Here is a 21,738-nt window from a genome sequence, read left to right as displayed (position 1 = left end):
AAAGCTCGTCTGAAACTCCCCTAATTTCATATTAGGACTTGAAATTGGTAATTTGGGTTTAGGGTTCTTCAAAAATTGGGATTAGTGGTTGAATTTCAAGCCATAATATGAAATGGGGAGAATTTCAAACAAGCTTTTACACTTAAGGGTTTTGGGTTGACAAAATTGCCCCTTGCATCGTTAAAGGAATTGACAAGAATACTAACATATCCTTGAATTGCTATAAATATGAAACTACAATAGCAAAATTGACGGAATTAAAACTATAGGGTCAAAAGTAATTGAAGTTTCAAACTATAGAGACCAAAAGTGACTTTTGACCTAGTCTTATTTCTCAGCAAAAAAGATAAATGGCAATGGTTTTATTCTGCATTCTCAAAAGAAAAAAATAAGGTTTTATTTAGCATAATACTTTCTTCTTCTTCTTCTTTTTTTATAGGATTTAGCTTAATACTTTGGAGTATTTTTTATAAACCTAAATTATTCTATGGACCCATAATTTAATAAAACAATTCCACATCAAACCTAAAGTATAATTACCATGTAGGTCCCGTTTGGTTCATGGAATGAATTTGAGAGGAAATTATTTTCTATGTTATTTCCTATGGAATGGAAATGTAAGATTCCTTTCTCACGTTTGGTAATGCCTGGAAAGTAACCGAGAAATATCCCTTTATTTCCTTTTCCATGTTTGTTTTAAGTAGGAATGGAAAACAAAGTTTATATAAATTTTCAATTGTACCCATATTAAATCAAATAAAAAAATAATGCATTTAATGATATATTGTAATTCTGAATTGTTAATGAGGATAAAATGGTCATAAAAAATGTATTTAATGTTAGTTTATTTTAGTTTATTTTTCCAAACTTTCCCATGATGGGGGAAAACAAAACCCCATGTTGGGAGGATGACTTCACTTTCCCCCCTCCTTTTTCATGAACCAGGCAATGATTTCTCATACCTAGACTTACCAAACATGAAAAAGCAATTGATTTTCTATTCCCAAATCTCATTTCCTATGAACCAAAAGGAACGTAATGCAACTAGTGGTTGCACATGACATTGTTCTCCTCATCTATCAACTTATGTCAAATTAATGTCCTTTATGAAAGCATGTCATATTAAATGCAGAGAATCGAAATTTATCATGAACTCATTTACCGAGAAAGGAATATTTGAAATTTTCTATAAGCCGGCTTCATGGATTCAATTAAATGTTAATTGCTACACAAATTCGTATTTACAAATTCATATGAGCTCCATCACCTGTTCTATGTAAATATATGCACTCTATTTTTATACTGATCTTAGCTCCACGTGACATTCTCAAAAGAAAAAAAAAAAGAGTCATCCCCAAAAGCAGGAACCCGTCATATTAGTTGAAAGTCCTCAACTTGATGAGGAATAAAATAACCAGCTTCCAAATCCTCTCAATTGGTTCACTGATAAAGCCATGTAACTTCACCAAAGGCAGCAAAGGTGAAATGGGCAACGGAAAAATCTCCATTAGAGCTGCACGCTGGCATATTTCCAAAGAAAAGCTAGCATCTTCCAGATATTGCATGAGAGAAACTTGGCTCCATTTCTTCCAAAAACATATGGGTCCCAGGTTTGGGTCTTCCCTTCCATGAGTCTTTAAAATGCTTACGGCTGGAAGCTTTAACTTGAACAAGGGCTGCAATTAGTTTAGGGAGAGGGATGATACTTGAGGACATGGTATGAAGAATGGTGCAAAGCCACCTCTCAACTGGAAGTGTGTGGAGAGATCAACATCGCCCATTTTTTGGCTTAGTACGGTCCGTCGGACTATGCAATTTATCCTGCAATAGTGCACACACACAACATGCCAAGATATCAATTTACTAATATAATCGAAACGTCTATTGATTTTCTGTGAATTTTACTTTTCTGAGCTTTATTGATCTAAGAAATAAAAACCTGAGTGTCGAATATGTGAAAACTCACGATTAGGTTCATCAGAGAAAAATTCTGGGCATAGTGTGAGACAGTTTGATCATGTGGATTTCGTACAAAAGGATGCTCTAGCAGCTGATTAGCTGATGGTCTCTCGGCAGGGTTCCTACGGAAACACCAACTGAGGAAGTCCTTTCCCTCTGCAGATAATGTTTCTGGTATATCTGGGATTGTGTTCAGAACCTTGAACATAGCTTGAGGCTGACAGATAGAAGACAAAAATATGTTTAAAAAGCAATGAAGCGACTCTCAAACAGAGCGAATTCAGATTTGCACTGAACACATGAAACTGGGGGAAGTTGGCAATATTCTGAAAAATTAGAAACTATGATGAATAAAACATAACAAGTTTCAACATTAACTTACTCCTGTAAAGTCACTCCAAGGAGGTTTTCCATTGAACATCTCAACGATTGTGCAACCCAAGCTCCATATATCAACAGCCAAAGCAAGATCAGGATCAGTATTATTCTGCATCACAGCCTTTATGACCTGCACAAAACAAACGAGGCGTCTATATACAGTAACAGTATGCACAGGCCATCTACAAATTTATAGATAATGGTGATATGATTACCTCAGGAGCTATCCAGTATGGACTGCCCTTCAGAGAAAGATTGTATGAGTGTCCGTTAAGCTGCATCCAAAAGTAAGTTATATATAAAACCCAGAAAAATAATGTAGGAAGTGTTGATAGGAACAAAATACACAAGAAAAACATGTGATCTCAATTATTTCAACATAAAATTGTCAGGAAATTATGTCAGTGACAAAAGATTAACAATGAAGAAGCAACACTGCTACACTAGTTCAAGGGAAAATATATGCATTAAATTTCACATTGCAAGGCATTACTCACATGTTTTGCCATCCCAAAATCAGCAAGTTTAACAACGCCTGATGCGTCAACAAGCAAATTTGCACCCTTTATATCCCTATCACAATCATCAAAGCTTCATTCAATAATGCTTACAACCAAGCAATGCAACATGATTTTCCAGACATTTTTCCCCATTTTATCCAGACAATCCTCTTTGACGGGAAACATCAAATATTGAGTCAAGCAATTTATGAAGTAACAAGTTCTTTTTAACAGATAAGTGACGTCACAATATAAGTCTGCTACTCAAGCATTATTCTCACCTGTGAATTGTCTTTTTGCTATGCAAAAAAGCCAACCCAGAGAGGATATGGCGAGTAAAATTGCGAACTACAGATTCTGTCATAGCTCCAATATGGTCTTGGACGTACTTATTAATTGATCCAGGATGAACATACTCCAAGTATATGTAGAAGTGATCATCAATCTGCACACCAAACACAATTTTACAAAAACTTGCAAGGATTTGTCTTTAATAAATTTGAAGATATAAACAAGATTTATACTGCACTACCATAAAAGATATATACTCACCACCTCACTACCATAATACTGCACAATATTTGGATGCTTTAGTGCACGGAGGACTTTAATTTCCTGCAACAGGTAGCTAGTAAGAACAGTCCTAGAACGTATTAAAGATAAATGCAAAAATATAAAGCTATTACGGAATGCGCAGTAGCATATTTGAGCATAAATGAAATATATTTTCAGTATATGTGACACGTCCTCAACCTCTGTGCAATAATCAGTAGTGGCTACTGGCAGGCATGAACTGGAGTTCCTACACAACAAATGTTGATGAAAGTGCAAGTGTGGCATGTGTAGAGATACTATGCAGGTTTTTGACTAGCTAATGTCAACCAACTCATTCCTTCCTATAATTGATAACAGCAGACACAACGCAACATGTCCCATTAAAAGTTTTATCACAACATAATTGAAAGAGAAAAAACTCCTTCAATACTTCAAGTGCCCATCTGTATAAATGACTAATATTCCCTAATTCCGCAATTTGGTTAGTCTAAATAAACAAAAGGTAGAAAACAATATATAACTGAAACTGCCCTGTGAATCGACAAATTGATAAAGGACTCCAGAAATGAACCTGCTCCAATTGCTTTATACATTCAGCAGATTTAGGATCATCGGGAATGAGATCAACTTCCTTCATTGCACACAAGGCCCCGGTCTCTCTGTCATATTATTAGAGATGGTTAGAGAGCTAAATTCAAAAGAAAAAGAACAAAGAGCAAAACTAATTAATGGTCATTGCAGAACTTAGTCAAGAGAAAGTAGCACAAAGCTTCCAGCGAGCAGCATACCGGTTGGTTGCAAGATAAACACTACCAAAGGTACCTCGTCCAATAAGTTTTCCCTTCTGCCATTGACCATTCATTGATGATGTGGACAGAAGTTCTGCATTGTGATGCATGCTAGATGGCTGTGGAAGTACCACGGCTCCAGGAGGCAAAGGCAAAGGGTGAGCATTGGCTTGACTACTACTTTCACCCCTCTCTGAAAAACCCTCTGTGAATGATTTACGATGCAACCCAAATACATTTCCATTTGAATTTTTGTGGTTCAAGCGTGGACTTCGAGATGTGGGACTGGGAAGAGGAGAATGACTGGGACTATGAGCAATATTGTTTGGTGATAACCTTGAAGGACAGGTATCCGGATATTGTTCTTGAGAAGCCCCAAACGTAGGAAAAGGATCCCCCGCCTTTGATCTTCGAGGGCTAACTGCAGGACTGGAAAACCCACTTGTTGGAGCACTCTTGCTGAAGTTGTGACTTTCATTTTCTTGTCTCTTTCCCCTATGATAATTGCTTGAAGAATTAATGGATGAAGTGGTGGCCACATGTACAGGAAAACCATCCATCTCCACAAAGTTAGATCTTTGTGGGCTAAGAGGATGACTTGAGACACCATTTGCCTGAGCTGTCCTAGAAAAAACATTCAGTCCCAAGTTGTAATTAAAACCCCCACCATTATTATTTACATCTTGGGAAGATAATGCCCTTCGACAATTGCTTGAATTAGTCAGTGGTGCAGAGGAGGATGGCCCTTGACGATTGCTTGAATTACAATTCTGTGGTGCTGAGGAGAATGCCCCTTGATTATTGATTGAATTAGAAATCTGTGGTGCTGAGGTTGTGGCAACTTGATTTCTTTTTTTCCTGATAGTTCAAACAACGAAAACCGCCCCCAGTTGAGCATTATAATAAACACATATAAACACGCAAACAGATACAGAGACACAGAGGCGAAAGAAGGCTTTTTATTTACCTGAAGAACGCATGGCCGAAGTACCCATCTTTGGGCACAGAGCCCGGTCTCCCGATCACGGGAGATTCCGGTAGAGGCAAGGGTTGTGGAGCAGCAGCAGCCGAAGAGGACCAGTGGTTTGACTTGGACTCACGATCCGGAGACGTTGACTTTCGGGTGGAATATTCAGGCGAAGTGGGCGAGGAGCGAGACTTTTCAGAGAGGGGGAAACACAGGTCCTGATCACTGATGTGGCGGAGCTTCTTCTGCCGCGTGAGCCGCCTGGGGCTCTGCTCACAGCTGCCCCCAGTGTCCTGTTTCAGAGCTGAAACAGAGGAAGCAGAAGGAGAAGAAACAGAGGAGGTAGAGGTAGAGGTAGAGGCAGAGGTAGAGGCAGAGGGTCTGCGAAGAGAAAAGGAAGAAGAAGGCATTTGGGTAATGGAGAAAGCAAGTGGTTCTGGTTTTGCAAAAGTTAAAAGGCTTAAAGCCGTGGTCTTTTATTGTTTGTTGGTGTCAAAATCTCAGAGAGCAGAGCTCCGAAGCTATGTTGTGAAGTTGTGGAAGGGGAAGCAGCTCCGTTGTTTCTCGCTTAGCTTTGATCTGAATTTCCTCCTTGCTTCGTTTACTTTATTTGTTCATTAAATTCAACACTTTGAATTTATTTATGGTCAAGACCCTGCTTGGGAATTCAGAATTGAAACCTCAGAGTACTTGAAAGCCGGGAACTTACTTGGGTCCTCTCTCTCTCCCTCCTAATCTCTTTGAGACTAAAGGAGAGACTTTAATATTGTTTGGTGATGGAGAAGAGAGGAGACGTCGGAGTCAGCCAGTCAGGAGGATGAGGAACAAATCCCTCACAAACTCTCTGTGTTTACAATGTCAAATTGTCAATGCACGAGATGACCTTCTGCTGCTTATTTTTTTTATTTTTAATTATTAAGGTAAGTATGGGATTAGTTATTAATTATCCTCATTAGTTGGTGTTGGTGTTGTTTTTAAAATTAAATTAAATGCTTTTTAAGGAAGGGGGGCGAAAGTTTGGAGTTGACGAAATCTAGGATACGCCGTAAGCGTATGCGTACTGCAAAGCTAGGCGTTCTTGGGCTGGTTGGGGAGAGGACTTCGTCAACCAAACCAATCCTCCACTTTCTTTTTCTTTCTTTTTTTGTTCTGAAAATTGACAAAACAAAACCAAAAACTCTGAAACCTAAAATTGCAGTCCGGTTGATACCGTGTTACGGTGTTTTACTGTATGCCCCTTTGACCTTTTTAACTTATTGTTGAACGAAGAAGACTAGGAACACATGGATGATGGGATGGAGATTTGGATTTGGAAAAAAATTACAAAAAAGCCTCATCGTCAACACGACAAAACCCACTGGACCAGCCAAGGAGGCACGAATCAAATTCCATGTCAAAACTACTTGTTTTTTAATGTAAGATTACTTTGTGTCTCTGAAAAATCTCAAGTATTCTTCGTCGGCTGTTCTGCTGTTGGGTGGCATGCATTTAGGTTTAGCAAGCCAAGCCAACCCACTAGTTTTTTGCTTATTCAAATCATATTTTGTAAGGGAAAATACTTCCCTCCCCTTACCTATAAGGAGGAATTCCTCGTTATCTAGTGATGTGGCTCAACCACAAACTGACATGTTTTTTTTTATTTTTTTATATATATATAATAAATATTTTTTTTTTTTACCATATTATCTTTATTTAATTAATAATTTTAATTCTTAATCTTTGAATTAACAAAAGACATTTTTGGGTATTTTAAATGTTTCACCATTCTCTGCTTTTATATATAGATAACTGAATTATATTTTTTAAATTGCTTTCATCTATCCCATAAACCACCTCTTTAGTTTTTCATAACTAGACAAGGAGACATTATATATGTAAGGAGAAGGAAAAATCACTTTTGAGACTTAAAAAAAAAAAACACATGTCAATTTGTGTTTAAGCCACATTACTAGGTAAAAAGCAAAATATTGTTCTTTTGTAAGTGCCTTGCTTGCTCCGTTGATCTCTAAGATTAAGATTAAACAAAGGCTTACGAGATATTCCCCACTCAAACCAAGGATCATTCTTATTTAATAACAGACATTAAGTTGGATTTGAACAACCCCCAAGACCTCGTCCATAAAAATAAACCCCAAAGACCTGAAAAGTTGACTTTTAAGTCTTCTTCTCATTCATCTTCACTTCTTATAAAAAAAAAACAAAGAAAAACTTTACTTTGTTTTTTTCTATTTTTCTTTTCTTATATCACATGTTATTATTATACACGCTCATTCTTTAGAAGGATCCCTTCAATTCAAATGAATAGTTGAAAAAAATTATCATTGTTGGGGACACTCCGCAATATGCTTCAATGGGATTAGAATTGTTATTATTTTATTTACGAGATTATAATTAAGTTTAAATGAGTATTTTTCTATATTATCCGAGAAAGCCTCAATAAAGAATTTTATGTTAAGGTGACTTTTAATCAGACTCACTGAATCACATATACGGCACATATTAAACAATATTTAATCAACTGATTTATCCAAAATAAATAAATTCAAAGGTCTAATGTCACGACAGCTGATTCACGATAAAAAAACAAATAAATCCCTTGTCAATGAGGTTTAGCCAACTAAAAAAGAGCTTTAACTTGCAAACTAGATGTTTCATGTTCAAATCTTATTCTTTATAATTTAAATTATCGTTTGTACTAAAAAAAAAAACACCTCAAAATTTTTCCCTATAAAAGAAAAAGGCCTGGCCAAGCACTCACCCTTAGCCAATAACTTATTGTAAGGCCCAAATAAACATAACGAGGGCCCAAACCAAGAAAAGCACCGAGAATCTTATTCTTTGCTTGGAACAAAAGTAACCTACCGAACTCAAATCTTGATCATCGAACGCATATGAAGGCGCTGTCTTCTAACCTCGTTCAACAACCCAAGACCCTCCTTACTGTTACAGTATTATTCTCATGAGGCTTGCCCTCTTCTCTTCGTCTTTAGCCGCTAACAGGTTTCATATTCCTCCCTCGTCGACCATTTTCTAGCTTAGTTTGGTCTCTAGGACTACGCAAGTTATCCTACAATAGTGCACGCACATAACATGCCAAGATATCAATCTACTAGCGATATAATAGAAATTTCATGCTTTAATTTTCTTTGAATTGTACTTTTCATAAATTTATAGCTTTAGGGGAAAAAAAATCAACTGAGTGTTGAATGTGAAAACTCACCAGGTTCATCAGAGAAAAATTGTGGGCATAGTGTGAGTTTAGTACAAAAGGATGCTCAAGTAGCTGATTAGCTGATGGTCTCTCTGCAGGGTTCCTACGAAAACACCGACTGAGGAAGTCCTTTCCTTCTGCAGATAATGTTTCTGGTATATCTGGGATTTTGTCCAGAACCTTGAACATGGCTTGAGGCTGACAGATAGAAAGACAAGGAGGTGTTAAGAAAGCAACAAAGCTATGCTCAAACAGAGCAAAGGTTGCCTTTTGGGCAGTAGACAGTACTCAAAAAATCAGAAACTATGATGAATAATAAAGCATGAAAAAGTTTTTTTCATTAACTTACTCCTGTAAAGTCACTCCAAGGAGGTTTTCCATTCAACATCTCAATGATGGTACAACCCAAACTCCATATATCAACAGCCAAACCAAGATCTGGATTGTTTTGTATTATGACCTGCAGAAAACAAGCGCGCGAAGGTATATAAAGATTATAGGTACAGTATGCACAGACCATCTACAAACTCTTAGATAGTGATGATGTGATTACCTCAGGAGCCATCCAGTATGGACTGCCCTTCAGAGAAAGATTGTTTGACTGTCCGTTAAGCTGCATCCAAAAGATGAGTTATATATAAAACCAAGAACAATACTGCAGCCGGTGTTGATAGGACAGGAACAAAATACACAAGTACGTAACATCACTATATCTGAAGGAATCACATATACAACAACTAAAACTTGTGATCTCGATTATTCAAACATGAATTTTTCAGGAAATTAGGTCAGTAACAAAAAAATTACAAAGCTCACTCGTTTTGCCATCCCAAAACCAGCAATTTTAACAACTCCTGATGTATCAACGCACAAATTTGCACCCTTTATGTCCCTAGCACAATCAACAAAAACTCCATTCAATAAAGCAAGGAAAGCTTATGACCAATAAAGGCAACATGAGTTCTCAAATTTTTTCCCTATTTTAACCGGTTGGGATGATGTTTAGAATCTCTACAGTTTATCTAAACATTCTCTTTGAAGAAAAAACATTTTTTTCCTAAGGTTTCTTGTCTCATCATTTATTGAGACAATTTATACAGTAACAAGCTCTTTTTAACAAATAAGTGACGCTGCAATATTACCCTGCTACTCGAGCATTATTCTCACCTGTGAACTATCTTCTTGCTGTGCAAAAAGGCCAGCCCATAGAGGATATGGCGAGTAAAATTGCGAACTACAGATTCTGCAATAGCTCCAATAATATGGTCTTGGACGTACTTATTGATTGATCCAGGATAAACGTACTCCAAGTACATGTAGAAGTGATCATCAATCTGCATACGCAAAAACAATATTCCCCATGTTTAGTAAATTTGGCAAAGATTAGTTTTTAATAAATTTTGCACATGTGAAAAAGATACTCACTACTTCACTACCATAATACTGCACAATATTCGGATGATTCAGTGTACGGAGGACTTCAATTTCCTGTCCCATGTAGCTAGTGAGAACAGTTATAAAGCATACTAAAGGCAAATGGGAAAAACTCCTACACAACAATGCTGATAAGATCATAGCGCAAGTGTGTGGCATGTGTGTAGATGAACAACTTTGCAGTTTGACTTGCTCTTTTAATAAACCTAAAGGTAGACAACAATATATAACTGCAACTGCCCTGTGAATTAACAAATTGATAAAGGACTCCAGAAACGAACCTGCTCCAATTGCTTTATACATTCAGCAAATTTAGGATCATCGGGAATGAGATCAACTTCTTTCATTGCACACAAGGCCCCGGTATCTCTGTCACATGATTAGAAATGGTTACAGAGCTAAATTCGAAAGAAAAAGAACAAAGAGCAAAACTAAGTAATGGTCATTGCAGAACAAAGTCAAGAGAAAGTAGCACAAAGATGCCGGAGACCAGCATACCGGTTGGTTGCATGATAAACCCTACCAAAGGTACCGCGTCCAATAAGTTTTCCCTTCTGCCATTGAGCTTTCATTGATGATGTGGATACAAGTTCTGCATTATGATGCATGATAGATGGCTGTGGTGGTTCCACTGCTCCAGGAGGCAAAGGCAAAGGATGAGCATTGACTGTCACTTGACTACTACTTTCAGCCCTTTCTGTAAATGATTTATGATGCAACGCAAATGCATTTCCATTTGAACTTTCTTGGTTGAAGCGTAGACTTCGAGATGTGGGGCTGTGAGGAGGAGAAATATGACTGGGACTATGATGAGGATTGTTTGGTTGTAATCTTGAAGGATAGGAATCCTGATATTGTTCTTGAGAAACCCCAAAAGTAGGAAAAGGATCCATGGCATTTGATCTTCTAGGGCTAAATGAAGGACTTGTTGGAGCACTCCTACTGAAGTTGTAACCTTCATATCCACAATCAAGATCTTCTGGCATTCTCCTCTGACAAATGCTTGAACGATTAATGGATGAAGTGGTGGCAACATGTATAGGAAAACCACACACAATGTCTGGTCTTAGTGGTGCAAGAGGATGACTTGCGATTCGATTTGCTTGAGTTGTCCTAGACAAAGCATTCAGGCCCATGTTGTAATTAAAACCCCCACCATTATATAATGCCCCTTGACAAATGCTTGAATTAGAATTCAGGGTTGCTGAGGTTGTGGCAATCTGGTTTCTGTTCAAACAGCAAAGATCACCTAGAGTTCAACATTATAACAAAGAAAGACATAATGAACAAGCAAAACATACACTTGGAAGAAAGGTATATGAAAATTAGAAACTAATGAACGCAGGGTCCAAGTACCTATCTGTATGCACAGAGTTGGATCTGCGGATCAGAGGAGATTCAGTAAGAGGCAAGGGGGACAAATGTTCAGGCGAAGTGAGAGAGGAACTAGAGAAGCTGAGGTCCAGGTTGCTGAGGTAGCGGAGCTTCCTCTGCCGCATGAGCCTCCCCGGATCCCGCTCACAGCTGGCCCCACTGTCCTGTTTCAAAACTGAAACAGAGCAAGAAGAAGCAGCAGCAGAAGAAGAGGCAGTGGTAGAGTGTTTGTGAAGAGAAAATGAAGAAGAAGACGACATTTGGGTGAGTGAGAAAGCACGTGGTGGTGATGGTGGTGTTGTTAGAGCTAGATGCAGCCGTCGTTTGAAAGTGTTTGAGCCCCTTTATGGCTTCTGTTAATGGCCTATTGGCCCAGGTGTTGCTTGTGGAAGGGGTTAACTTACATCTCCTATGTGGTTGAATTAAATTCAAACATTTTGAATTTTTACGGTCAATGATTTTTAATTGTTAAGATTTAGACAATAACTAAACTCTAATCTCTTGAGATTTAACATATTTAATTCAGAATTAAAATTACTTGACTGAAAGCCTGAAATTGAATCCTCCTAATCTCTCTTGTCTTGAGAGACGAATTGAGAGAGACTGAGAGAGACTTTGAGGTTGTCGTCGTTGTTGGTGTTGCAGAGGTCGGAGAGTCAGCCAGTCAGAATTTGGAACACGAGGCAGGAACAAACCCGCAATGTATGTTCATGATTCATCCACGAGATGACCTTCTAGTTGTTCTCCTTTCCTTCTTTTTATTATTTTTAACTATTAGCCACCATACCATTTGTGGTGGCTGTTTTTAAAATAAAAGTAAATGCTTTTAATTAAGGAGGACGAAAGTTAAAAGGAAAAATCTGACCAACACGTGCGTTTATCCATCTCTTTATATGAATTATCAATTATATTCTACATTCATATTATAACCTTTAAATTAGTAATGTCGCACAATAGTGTGACCATCCACCACACTAATTTAAGAATTTATCTTTGTTTTGATTTTTTTTTTTGAATTTTTTTTTTTGGTTGGTTTTAGGACATTTCCTATTGAAAGGGACGATAACATATTAAACTCACACACACAATACGGATAGTAGGACTCGAACCCAAGACCTTGTCTGAGGGAGTAAATACTCCAAACCACTATACTTGTTTAAGTGCAGCACACGCGATCGCTGCTCTTCAAGAAAATCTTAAAGAAAAATTTCTTGCCGCTAACCCCCAAACACACATGATCGTTATTTTTTGAGAAAATTTTACTTCATTATTTCAATTTCTGGTAATTAAATATTTTAATGTTTGAATTTATGTATGTCGAATTTTGTAAGTGAAATTATGGAAATTGTGAAATAACGCCTATTTTGGTGAAAATTAAACTTGGAAATTTTGATACTCCAATTTCTACAATTTTTCTGTGCATCATTTAATAAATTCTGGGCTTAAGTTACGAAAGAAGGAAATTGTCAATTTTTCCTTTTAAATTCCCAAGTTTTAGCTAAATTCTGAGTTATTTTTCCTCATCCAAAAGGAGGGTAAAGAAAAATTTATAGCCGACCCTTCCCACTCCATTCCCTTTATTCTCCACACATCCCATTCCTCTCATTCCTTTCCCCTTCCCCATGATTCTTTGTTTTATAATGTAGAAGTAATCGTCGTAAAACGTTGTCGTTGCAATGATATAGTTGTCGTCTTTTGGCCTACACATGTAAGGATTTGGCTCCAATTGTCAGCCTTCGATATAAATTTGGAGCTACGAAGCATGGACGATGTCAGGTTACATCGGGTTTGGGTTTAGGCGGTATGATGCTATGACTCTCCTTGGGTTGCCCAAGAGGTTGTGGACAGTGACGGAGCCATCTAAGGACCAGGGTGGGCTCAGGCCCTCTCTCATATTTTTACTTATATGTGTTGCTATATATTTGCTGTTTGCTACATGTCTAAGTAGGGGGATTTATGAACATTTTCTATATTTCTTCTCTTGTTGAAGTATAAATTATTAAATTTTGAGTCTTTAATAGTGTAGATGATGAGATTAATATTCAATCATTTTAAAATATGAAATTCATGACAATTATGATTGTAAATAAATGGATAAATTATTAATCAATATGAAATGATATTATTAACTTATTAACCCGATTAGCACTTGAGGGCTCCTATTCGAATTATTTTTAATTTTTTTGTGAAATGCCCCCTCTAATGTGAAATCTTGGCTATGCCACTGGCTGTGGAGACGTGGTCTTATTTCTTAGTTTGTTTTAGTCTAGTAATTTCCATGAACTCTATAGGAGTTTGTTGTGGTTTATTTTTTGTTTAGGATATTTTATTTTATTTTCACTTTTGACTTTCGATACGGATTGCCGTTTCTGTTGTTGCGTGACAAATCTTTATTGCATCTTTGAGTACATGTGATTCTGGTTGCTAATTCATAGATATTAATTATTTTATAGGTAGTGCGTATTCTCTCTAGATCAATTCAGCTTATTGTTGCGTTTGGTCATTAGAGAAGTTGTATCCATATTTGGCACCTTAGTTGTTTTGTACTTGTTTTTGTTTATCTTATTAATAAAATACTATATTGCTCTTTTATCAAAAAAATAATAAGTTCTCTTTGCAAATAAATAAAAAATCATTGAATTGAAAACTTTAACAACCAAACCAAGTTCCAACCCAATTCAATATCTATATTTAATTGGATTTTTAATTAGATTGGATGCTAATTTAAGAAATACAAGTTAATTGGATTAGGTTTCGGTTTCGGTTTTGCCGTGTTTATTTTTAATTTTTTGGTCGTTCATCATGTTTCTACTTGTTTTAAAATTTTAAGGTAAGTTACAATAATGCTGTACATACTTGATCATAGCTATCCAACTCTAATTTTTTTTTTTTTTCCCCTCTTTTCTTTCTCTAGCGTCCACTATCCTGTTACTATTTGCTTCAAATTGCTGTTCTTTATTATTATATAGGTTGCAAGAATTTTATGTTGATTTCTGATGGACCAAATTGTATGGAACCTCATGATAAAATATGGATCCATCCGTAGCCCAATAGATGAAAATACGACATCGTTAAGGCCCAACAGCTCAAATCCAGTTCAGAGCCCTGTTTCTCACTGTTTGCTTGTAGCAAAATTAAACCCGCCGAAATCTTAGAAACCGGACTCTGTCAGAGAACTCTCAGATAAAAACCCGCCAAAATCCCGACTTCAAGGTTCAAAGTTCAAATTCAACCCATGATCGCGATCTCCAAACGCATATGAAGGCGCTTCATCTTCTAACCCAGTTTAGGAAGCCAAGTCCCTCGCTATTGTTCTCGCAAAGGCTCGCCCTTTTATCTTCATCTTCAGCCGCTAACCCTAGGGTTTCAAATTCCTTTTCCGACGACGACCGAGAAGGCAGCCGCGTTTATCGGCGCGCACTCAAGTTCCAGCGTCCAACGACAATAACATGGCGTCGTCGGGAAGAGAGTCTGGGCAACTCTGATAGCTTTATTGGCACTGTATGGCATCCTTGGCAAGAGAATCTGGGCAACTCTACTAGCTTTATCGGCACTGTATGGCATCCTTGGCAAGAGAATCTGGGCAACTCTGCTAGCTTTATCGGCACTGTATGGCATCCTTGGCAAGAGAATCTGGGCAACTCTGCTAGCTTTATCGGCACTGTGATTCGCCCCCTTCGGGTCGTAAACAACAACGACCGTGGTCCGTTTGGCGTTCACACTGTTCTTTGCGTCAAAAACTCCCCTCAATCTGACAGCAATTTTAGGTCAGTTTATGAATTTAATTTTTTATTTATGATTGGAATATTATGAAAAGGCTCTCTTTTGTTGTGTGGAAGTATAATTTACAAGGCATGGTTTTTTTGTGGGATGAAATTGGGTTTTATGAGATTATTGTTAAATGATTGAATTGGTTTAGTATAAGGCAAGCAGACAATGAAAATGGGTGACCCATTTACCATTTGTGTGCAAGACCAGTAAGCAATTTATGTGTCTCTGTCAACTAGTCAAATGCCAATTTAAAATCCCTGTTTTATGGATGAATTATTAATGGTTTCGCCTTTGTTATTGTTAAGTTAACTTACGACCATTACTTCTATTTAGGATTAAGTTCTATTGGAAAAACAGAGGAATTGGTCCCCAGATATTGATTTATGAATTTGATTACAAAATGTGTCTATGATTGTTCATCACTTCTGTTCATGTCACTTTCCTTATGATACTTGCTTTTGTATTGATAGAGAGTTTTGGAAATGTAGTGAACTCATGTAGAATTTGTGAACAGGATACTACTGATGATGTGGGGCGAGATGGCAGAATTGTCTTTCAAACATTTGAAACAGAATGATTTTATTTATGTCTCAGGTTGTTTAGGTTCTTACACAAAGGCGGATCAGAATGGGGATTCCAGACTGCATCACCAGGTTAGCATGTTTAATATTTTTCAGAACATTGCGTCGAGTATCTTTAGAAATTTTTGGTTCCTGTTTCATGCACTTAATATGCCTTAGAGTTGTTTATTTTATTATTTAGTTGGTTTTCCCTTTTTTGGCATGGACATGGGTTGTTTGTTTTACAAATATTTATGTGCATGTTCATTGATTTTTTTTCATAGTTAGTAGTGCAGGAGTTGAATTATGTAGCACAACATGGACAAGGATCAAGCTCCAAAACTTATGAGGAACCACAATCTGATGGAGGTATTGACATACTTATATTACAATGTCTTTCACTTGTTTGTTTTTGAGTTTGTGTTTTTGTTTTTTTTCTGAATGAGAAGATGTTTGAGATATTTAGTCAAATACCAATTCTTAGCACTAAAACTATAAATAAATCATACATTATTTAATTTCTATAAACATACCCAAAAAATAACAGCTGGTCATATTGAATTGAATTGTAATTATTAAATTACTTTGATGTCCTATTGAGTGTTTTGGGCTTTTTTATGAGGTTTTTGAGTTGAGTTTGTTTTAAGAAATCAATGGCAATTTTGTAACTTAAAAGAAGTTAAAAGCCTTTTTGTTATGTTGTAAATGGGTTTTGGGTGTGTTTTTAAAGTCCATTTCATATAGGGTTTTTATATAATTTGAGCTCCTATATTGGGTATTATACGGAATCTCCCAAGATGTTTTATCCCCTTGACTAAATCTAGGTGGAGCTGTTTCAGAGAAGTATAAGGATCGCCTTCACTTGTGGCAAGTGTTTTTTGCCAATCCGTATGAATGGTGGGATAACAGGGAAGACAAGTTGAATCCAAGGCAACCAGATTTTAAGCACAAGGATACTGGTGAAGCTCTCTGGCTGTCGCCAGGTGATCCTCCATGGATTAAAAGACAACTCGAATTGCTTGACACGAGAATGGCAGAACAAGGGCACGGCCAAAAACATTTCCGTGTCTCCAAGTGGGAGTATGATGAGTAGGTGCAGGCTACAAAAGGAATGGATTGTGGTGTTGGAGCCTTGCTGCCATCTACTGGAAACAAGAAAAAAATGGAATTGGTCATAAAACAGGTTAGAGGTTAAGCATGATATATGAGCAATTTAAATACATCAAATATTTGATGGGGAAAAAAGGAAGAAGAGTAAGAAAGTGAAGAAGAAGGTTTGCGCACAAGTGGGTTTGTTGATTGACATGGATCGCTACCGTCTGAGGTCCATCGGTCAAGGGTGTAGACAATTGTAAACGATTGTGTTCTGTAAAGCTCTTAACAAAGACATATTTGCATACGAAAATTCGGAATGTATAGAAGTCCTTGTAATTCTTTTCTTTTCAAAAGCTTATGGTATTATAACGAGCATATATTTAAGGATTGGGTAGAAAATTACAGTATATGACTAGAAACAAGATAAATTTGACCATCATATATTGGTGAATTTATCTCACTTGTTCATGATGTTGAAGATGAGAGAGCAGATCAATGATGCTTGTTTCTTGCACCCTGTAGAACGTAGTGGTGACTCTCCTCTATTGACCAACAAAATGACCATCCTGTCCTTCTCGTCAACTTGAAACTCTTTTTCTTTTCTTTTTTTCTTTTTGGGTATGAAACAGAGTCGTTTTTAGAGTCTGAATTAGATAATCACGGAAAAGAAATTAGATGTCAATCTCTGAATCAGTCACTAATTAAGAAAAATTAAGGATGAGTATCAATCAGAGGATGGTAAGCCTCAAATTATCAGATTTATTGAAACTCAAAGGAATGGAGCAAGCTCTCAAGCATCTAAAAGCCACTCACTGCTCAGTTTTCTGTCCAGAAGCAGCGAGCTCTTCCAAAGTCAATCAAATCGGATTGACCAAAAGATGGAGGTCCTACAAAGAAAGTCATGGAGTAAACAAGACATATAATTGGCTGTAAAAAGTAATCAACTACCTTCCATTATTGCATCTTTCAAAAAGTAATTAAAGTGGTATTCATTGACTTGAAAGTCTTTGAATTAGGCTCAGTGCATGCATTATAGTCTATAGACATAATAAATTAATAAACAGAGTCAAATTTTAAAAAAAAAAAATTCCTTTTTTTAAAAATAATTAATTGACTAATTAGTACCATTTCCCATGTCATGTCATAATTTCAAATTAGATAAAGAAAAACTTAGGAAGCTCAAACTGGGAAGCTGCCTCGCATTTGCCAAACTCAGCCGCCACACGCTCAGACTCGTAGCAACTAGTAATGGCAGTGACAGATTTCTTCGCCGGAGAGATCGCGACCGAGCTTCTGAAGACCCTCTTATCCATCTCCAGAAAGTCATGTCTCAGCAAAGGAACTGCAGAGAGCCTCATAGCCTCCATCAATGTCCTCCTCCCCATAATTCAAGAGATCAAATACTCTGGCGTGGAGCTACCAGCCGCACGCCAGTTCCAGCTCGACCGCTTCTCCGAAGTTCTGAAACAGGGCCTCGAGCTGGCCAACAAGGTCCTCGCCTCCCCACGCTGGAACGTCTACAAGAACCTCCTCTTGGCCCGGAAGATGGAGAAGCTTGAGAATACGGTGTCCAAATTCATGCAGGGCCCATTGCAGGCCCATATATTGGCTGACGTGCACCAAATGAGGATTGAAACTGCTCAGCGGTTCGACCGGTTTGAAGGGAACCAGCGGCTGGAGCAACGGCTTGGGGCTTTAAAAATTGGAACTTGTAGTGGTGGTGGCGGCGGCGGTGGGTGGATGGAAGAGTCTGTGAGGAGGGTGGAGGAGGAGGGGAAGATGAAGTGGGAGATCAGCAATTCATTGGTTTTGGGATTGGGTTTGGGGATGAAGAAGGTGAAGGAGATGATTTTTGGGAGAGAGGATTTGAGGGTTGTTGGGATTTGTGGGATTGGAGGCTCTGGAAAAACCACTCTTGCTAGAGAGCTTTGCAAGGATGATCAAGTTAGATGTGAGTAATTAAAGCTTCCAACTTTTTCTTCTTTTTGCTTCTTTTTCAGTATATTCTTTTATGGGTTCTCTAGAATTTGAGTTTTCTTTAATGGGTTCTTACAGAATTTCTAGTCAAACACTGACTCTGTTTTTTGTTCATCACCATTTGCGTGCCATGCAGCTTACTTCCAGGAAAGAATTTTGTTCCTGACGGTGTCACAGTCTCCAAATGTGGAGCATCTGAAAGCGAAGATTGTGGGATTTATTATGGGGAACCAAATTTTGAGTCCTACTTCTGTGCTTCCTCAATGGAATCTGCAATATGAGTGGCTCAACGTAACAAAAACTCTGGTGGTTTTGGATGATGTGTGGTCACTCGCAGAGCTTGAGCCACTGCTCTTTAAAATTCCCGGTTGCAAGATACTTGTAGTCTCACGTTTCAAATTCCCAAAAGTTATAGATGCCACTTATGACGTGGAGTTGTTAAAGGAAGATGAAGCCCTCTCTCTGTTTTGCCACTCTGCTTTTGGCCAAAAGTCAGTTCCTCCTGCTGCTGATAAAAATTTGGTGAAGCAGGTACTCTCTTACAATTACTCTCCATTTTCCACTAATTAAAGTGGGTTCTCTATGTTGCCTTTTTTCTCTTCTCTAAACTATTAGCTGATTGTTTGCTTCAACTTTAGATTGTTAACGAGTGTAAGCGACTTCCTCTGGCCCTTAAAGTGATTGGAGCTTCATTAAGGGACCAGCCTGAATGGTATTGGGCAAATGCAAGGAGCAGGTTGTCACGAGGAGAAGCTATTTGTGAGTCCCATGAGAACAATCTACTTCAACGGATGGCAATAAGTGTGAACTGCTTACCCCGAAAAGTTAAGGAATGTTTCTTGGACTTGGGTGCCTTTCCAGAAGACAAGAAGATCCCTCTTGATCTGCTTACCAACATGTGGGTTGAAACACACGGTATTGATGAAGAAGGAGCCTTGGCTATTCTTGCCGAGCTTTCAGATAAGAATCTCCTTACCCTGGTGAAAGATGCAAGGTATTGATGTTGCCAATACATTCTGTTTAATGTTTAATGAATCTGAGTTTTAACGCTTTGTTTGTGTTAATATTGTAGAGATGGAGATATATATAGCAGTTGCTATGACATCTCTGTTACACAGCATGATGTGCTGAGGGACCTTGCTCTTCATTTGAGCGATGATGACTGCGTAAATAATCGCAGTCGATTACTTATGGCAAGAAGAGAGGAAGAACTTCCAAGAGAATGGGACAGGTATTCAGATCAGCCATTTAATGCCAGGATTGTATCAATTCATACAGGTATTACGTTGCCCTGAATGATTTATTTGATTAAATTTAAGGTTGTTTATTACAAGTCTTTCGACCCGAGCTAAAACAATTTATCACTCTACAATATAGGTGAAATGAAAGAGATGGACTGGTTCCAGATGGAGTTCCCTAAATGTGAAGTGCTCATTTTGAATTTTGCCTCCAACGAGTACCTTTTACCTCCCTTCATTGCCAACATGCCAAAGCTGAGGGCATTGATAATAATGAATTACAGTACATCAAATGCAACCCTCCATGGGTTTTCAGTGTTGTCAATTCTGCCCAAGTTGAGAACCCTCTGGCTTGAAAAAGTTTCCGTCCCACAATTATCCACCACCCCCCTGAAAAATTTGAGGAAATTTTCAATAATCCTATGCAAGATTAGTAACAGCCTTGATCAATCAGCCTTTCCTCTGCTAATGGAAGTCACAATCGATCATTGTGACGATTTATTCATGCTGCCTTCATGCATTTGTGAAATGCATTTGCTCAAGAACCTGAGCATAACCAACTGCCACAGCCTATACCAACTGCCAACTGATCTGGATAAGCTGAAATCTCTGCAAATCCTAAGGTTATATGCATGTCCGGCACTGCAGACGCTTCCTGCTGGCATTTGTGAGCTACTTTGTTTGAAATACCTAGACATTTCCCAATGTGTTAATTTGAGGTGCCTTCCCATAGGCATTGGTAAGTTAGCAAATTTGGAAAAGATTGACATGAGGGAGTGTTCACAGATCAGGAACCTACCAAAATCTGCTACAACATTACATTCTCTGCGTCGTGTAGTATGCGATGAAGAGATGTCTGGGCTGTGGAGAGATGCAGAGAAGGCATTGCCGGACCTTCTTGTTCAGGCAGCAGAGAAACATTTCGATCTGGACTGGCTTGACGAGTGAACAAATTGTACCAATATTTGGCTGTATCTTTGTATTATTACTTCACGTAAATTGTAAATAACTTGTCCACCATGTAAAGTAGAAACTTGGTTTCTGTAATCTTTCAAGACTTCATAAGTCGTTCAAGTGCTGTCAATTTCTTCCGTCAGCATCCTTATGATAGGCGGCTAAGGAGCAACAGAGTGACTTAACTCACAAGCAACTTAGCATGAAGCCAAAAGTTAGGACAAGAAATTTGGAATATTTAATAATAATTTACGTTTCTTTGACATACACTTGTTTATGGTCTTGGTTGGGGTTGATATTTTCGTGCATGTTTTTTTTTATTTTTTTTGGGGAGCTTATATGGCTCTTTGAATTAGTCTACACCCATCCCACCTATCCCATAACATCATTTTAGCTCATCAAAATGATAATAAAAGATAAATCCATCAGGCCATGGAGATAACTTAAATTGAGTCAATTTAGTGATAGTATAAAAATTGTAGATTTTTAGATTATTGTTGTTTTTTCTTTCTTATTTTTATGATTTGGGTTTTAGATTAGCAGCCGAGGCAACGCGTATTGAGAAGAAAGAGAGAAAACGTGTGGGAGCCATGACAGATGGACCCTCAAGTGAGCTTGACGCTTCTTTAGTCAATTCCAAGCTTGGTTTTCAGTGAATGGTAGTGGGTGAAGCTTTGGAGCATTCACATTCTTGGTCTTCGACGACTACATTATAGATTATACAATATATTGATGATATAAAATCTGGACAGGTACCATTTGCTTTATAGTTTTGTTGTTTTTGTTACAAACAAAAGTTAGTGGTGCACGATATTAATTTAAGATCACTGGTGATTAAGATTGGCACTGATGGATTTCATCATTATCTCACCACTGCTTTAATCAGATCATGGAGAATTGAAAATGGAGCAAAGGGACAATGTGCTTTTTGTTTGGTTTCTGTTTTCTTGCCCTTTAGGCTTGTACCATTTTGGTTA

The 21,738-nt window shown here is 37.7% G+C and overlaps 4 protein-coding genes across 6 annotated transcripts; 2 read left to right on the top strand and 2 right to left on the bottom strand.

The window, feature by feature from the left end:
• Positions 1-1,165: 1,165 nt before the first annotated feature.
• On the bottom strand, positions 1,166-6,023 carry LOC117614853 (mitogen-activated protein kinase kinase kinase 5-like). Its single transcript, XM_034343770.1, has 10 exons — positions 5,148-6,023; positions 4,181-5,038; positions 3,964-4,051; positions 3,390-3,452; positions 3,119-3,282; positions 2,835-2,910; positions 2,553-2,612; positions 2,342-2,467; positions 1,967-2,176; positions 1,166-1,821 (listed from the first exon to the last, which is right to left on the bottom strand). The coding sequence occupies exons 1-10, from the start codon at positions 5,555-5,557 to the stop codon at positions 1,768-1,770; spliced, it is 2,109 nt and encodes a 702-aa protein (XP_034199661.1). The 5' UTR covers positions 5,558-6,023; the 3' UTR covers positions 1,166-1,767.
• A 2,110-nt stretch (positions 6,024-8,133) lies between these two features.
• On the bottom strand, positions 8,134-11,426 carry LOC117618085 (mitogen-activated protein kinase kinase kinase 5-like). Its single transcript, XM_034347714.1, has 10 exons — positions 11,149-11,426; positions 10,291-11,019; positions 10,074-10,161; positions 9,784-9,846; positions 9,526-9,692; positions 9,175-9,250; positions 8,912-8,971; positions 8,708-8,818; positions 8,368-8,556; positions 8,134-8,214 (listed from the first exon to the last, which is right to left on the bottom strand). The coding sequence occupies exons 1-10, from the start codon at positions 11,424-11,426 to the stop codon at positions 8,134-8,136; spliced, it is 1,842 nt and encodes a 613-aa protein (XP_034203605.1).
• Positions 11,427-14,315: 2,889 nt separating this feature from the next.
• LOC117631197 (protein OSB1, mitochondrial-like) lies at positions 14,316-16,967 on the top strand. Of its 3 annotated transcripts, none has more exons than XM_034364233.1 (4): positions 14,316-14,933; positions 15,532-15,590; positions 15,786-15,866; positions 16,322-16,967. In XM_034364233.1, exons 1-4 carry the CDS (start codon positions 14,425-14,427, stop codon positions 16,588-16,590), a joined length of 918 nt encoding a protein of 305 aa, XP_034220124.1. In that variant the 5' UTR covers positions 14,316-14,424; the 3' UTR covers positions 16,591-16,967. The 3 variants fall into 3 exon arrangements, with proteins under 3 accessions (XP_034220124.1, XP_034220115.1, XP_034220106.1); XM_034364224.1 differs by having other exon boundaries at positions 15,452-15,590; positions 15,782-15,866; positions 16,337-16,967; XM_034364215.1 differs by having other exon boundaries at positions 15,452-15,590; positions 15,782-15,866.
• Positions 16,968-17,747: 780 nt separating this feature from the next.
• LOC117631189 (probable disease resistance protein At4g33300) lies at positions 17,748-21,026 on the top strand. The gene is made up of 5 exons (XM_034364203.1): positions 17,748-18,543; positions 18,706-19,100; positions 19,208-19,563; positions 19,642-19,847; positions 19,947-21,026. The coding sequence occupies exons 1-5, from the start codon at positions 17,841-17,843 to the stop codon at positions 20,753-20,755; spliced, it is 2,469 nt and encodes an 822-aa protein (XP_034220094.1). The 5' UTR covers positions 17,748-17,840; the 3' UTR covers positions 20,756-21,026.
• Positions 21,027-21,738: the final 712 nt, after the last annotated feature.

Source organism: Prunus dulcis, chromosome 1 (assembly GCF_902201215.1).
Source record: "Prunus dulcis chromosome 1, ALMONDv2, whole genome shotgun sequence".
NCBI classification, from domain to species: domain Eukaryota; kingdom Viridiplantae; phylum Streptophyta; class Magnoliopsida; order Rosales; family Rosaceae; genus Prunus; species Prunus dulcis.
This window is presented reverse-complemented; position numbering and strand designations above follow the sequence as displayed.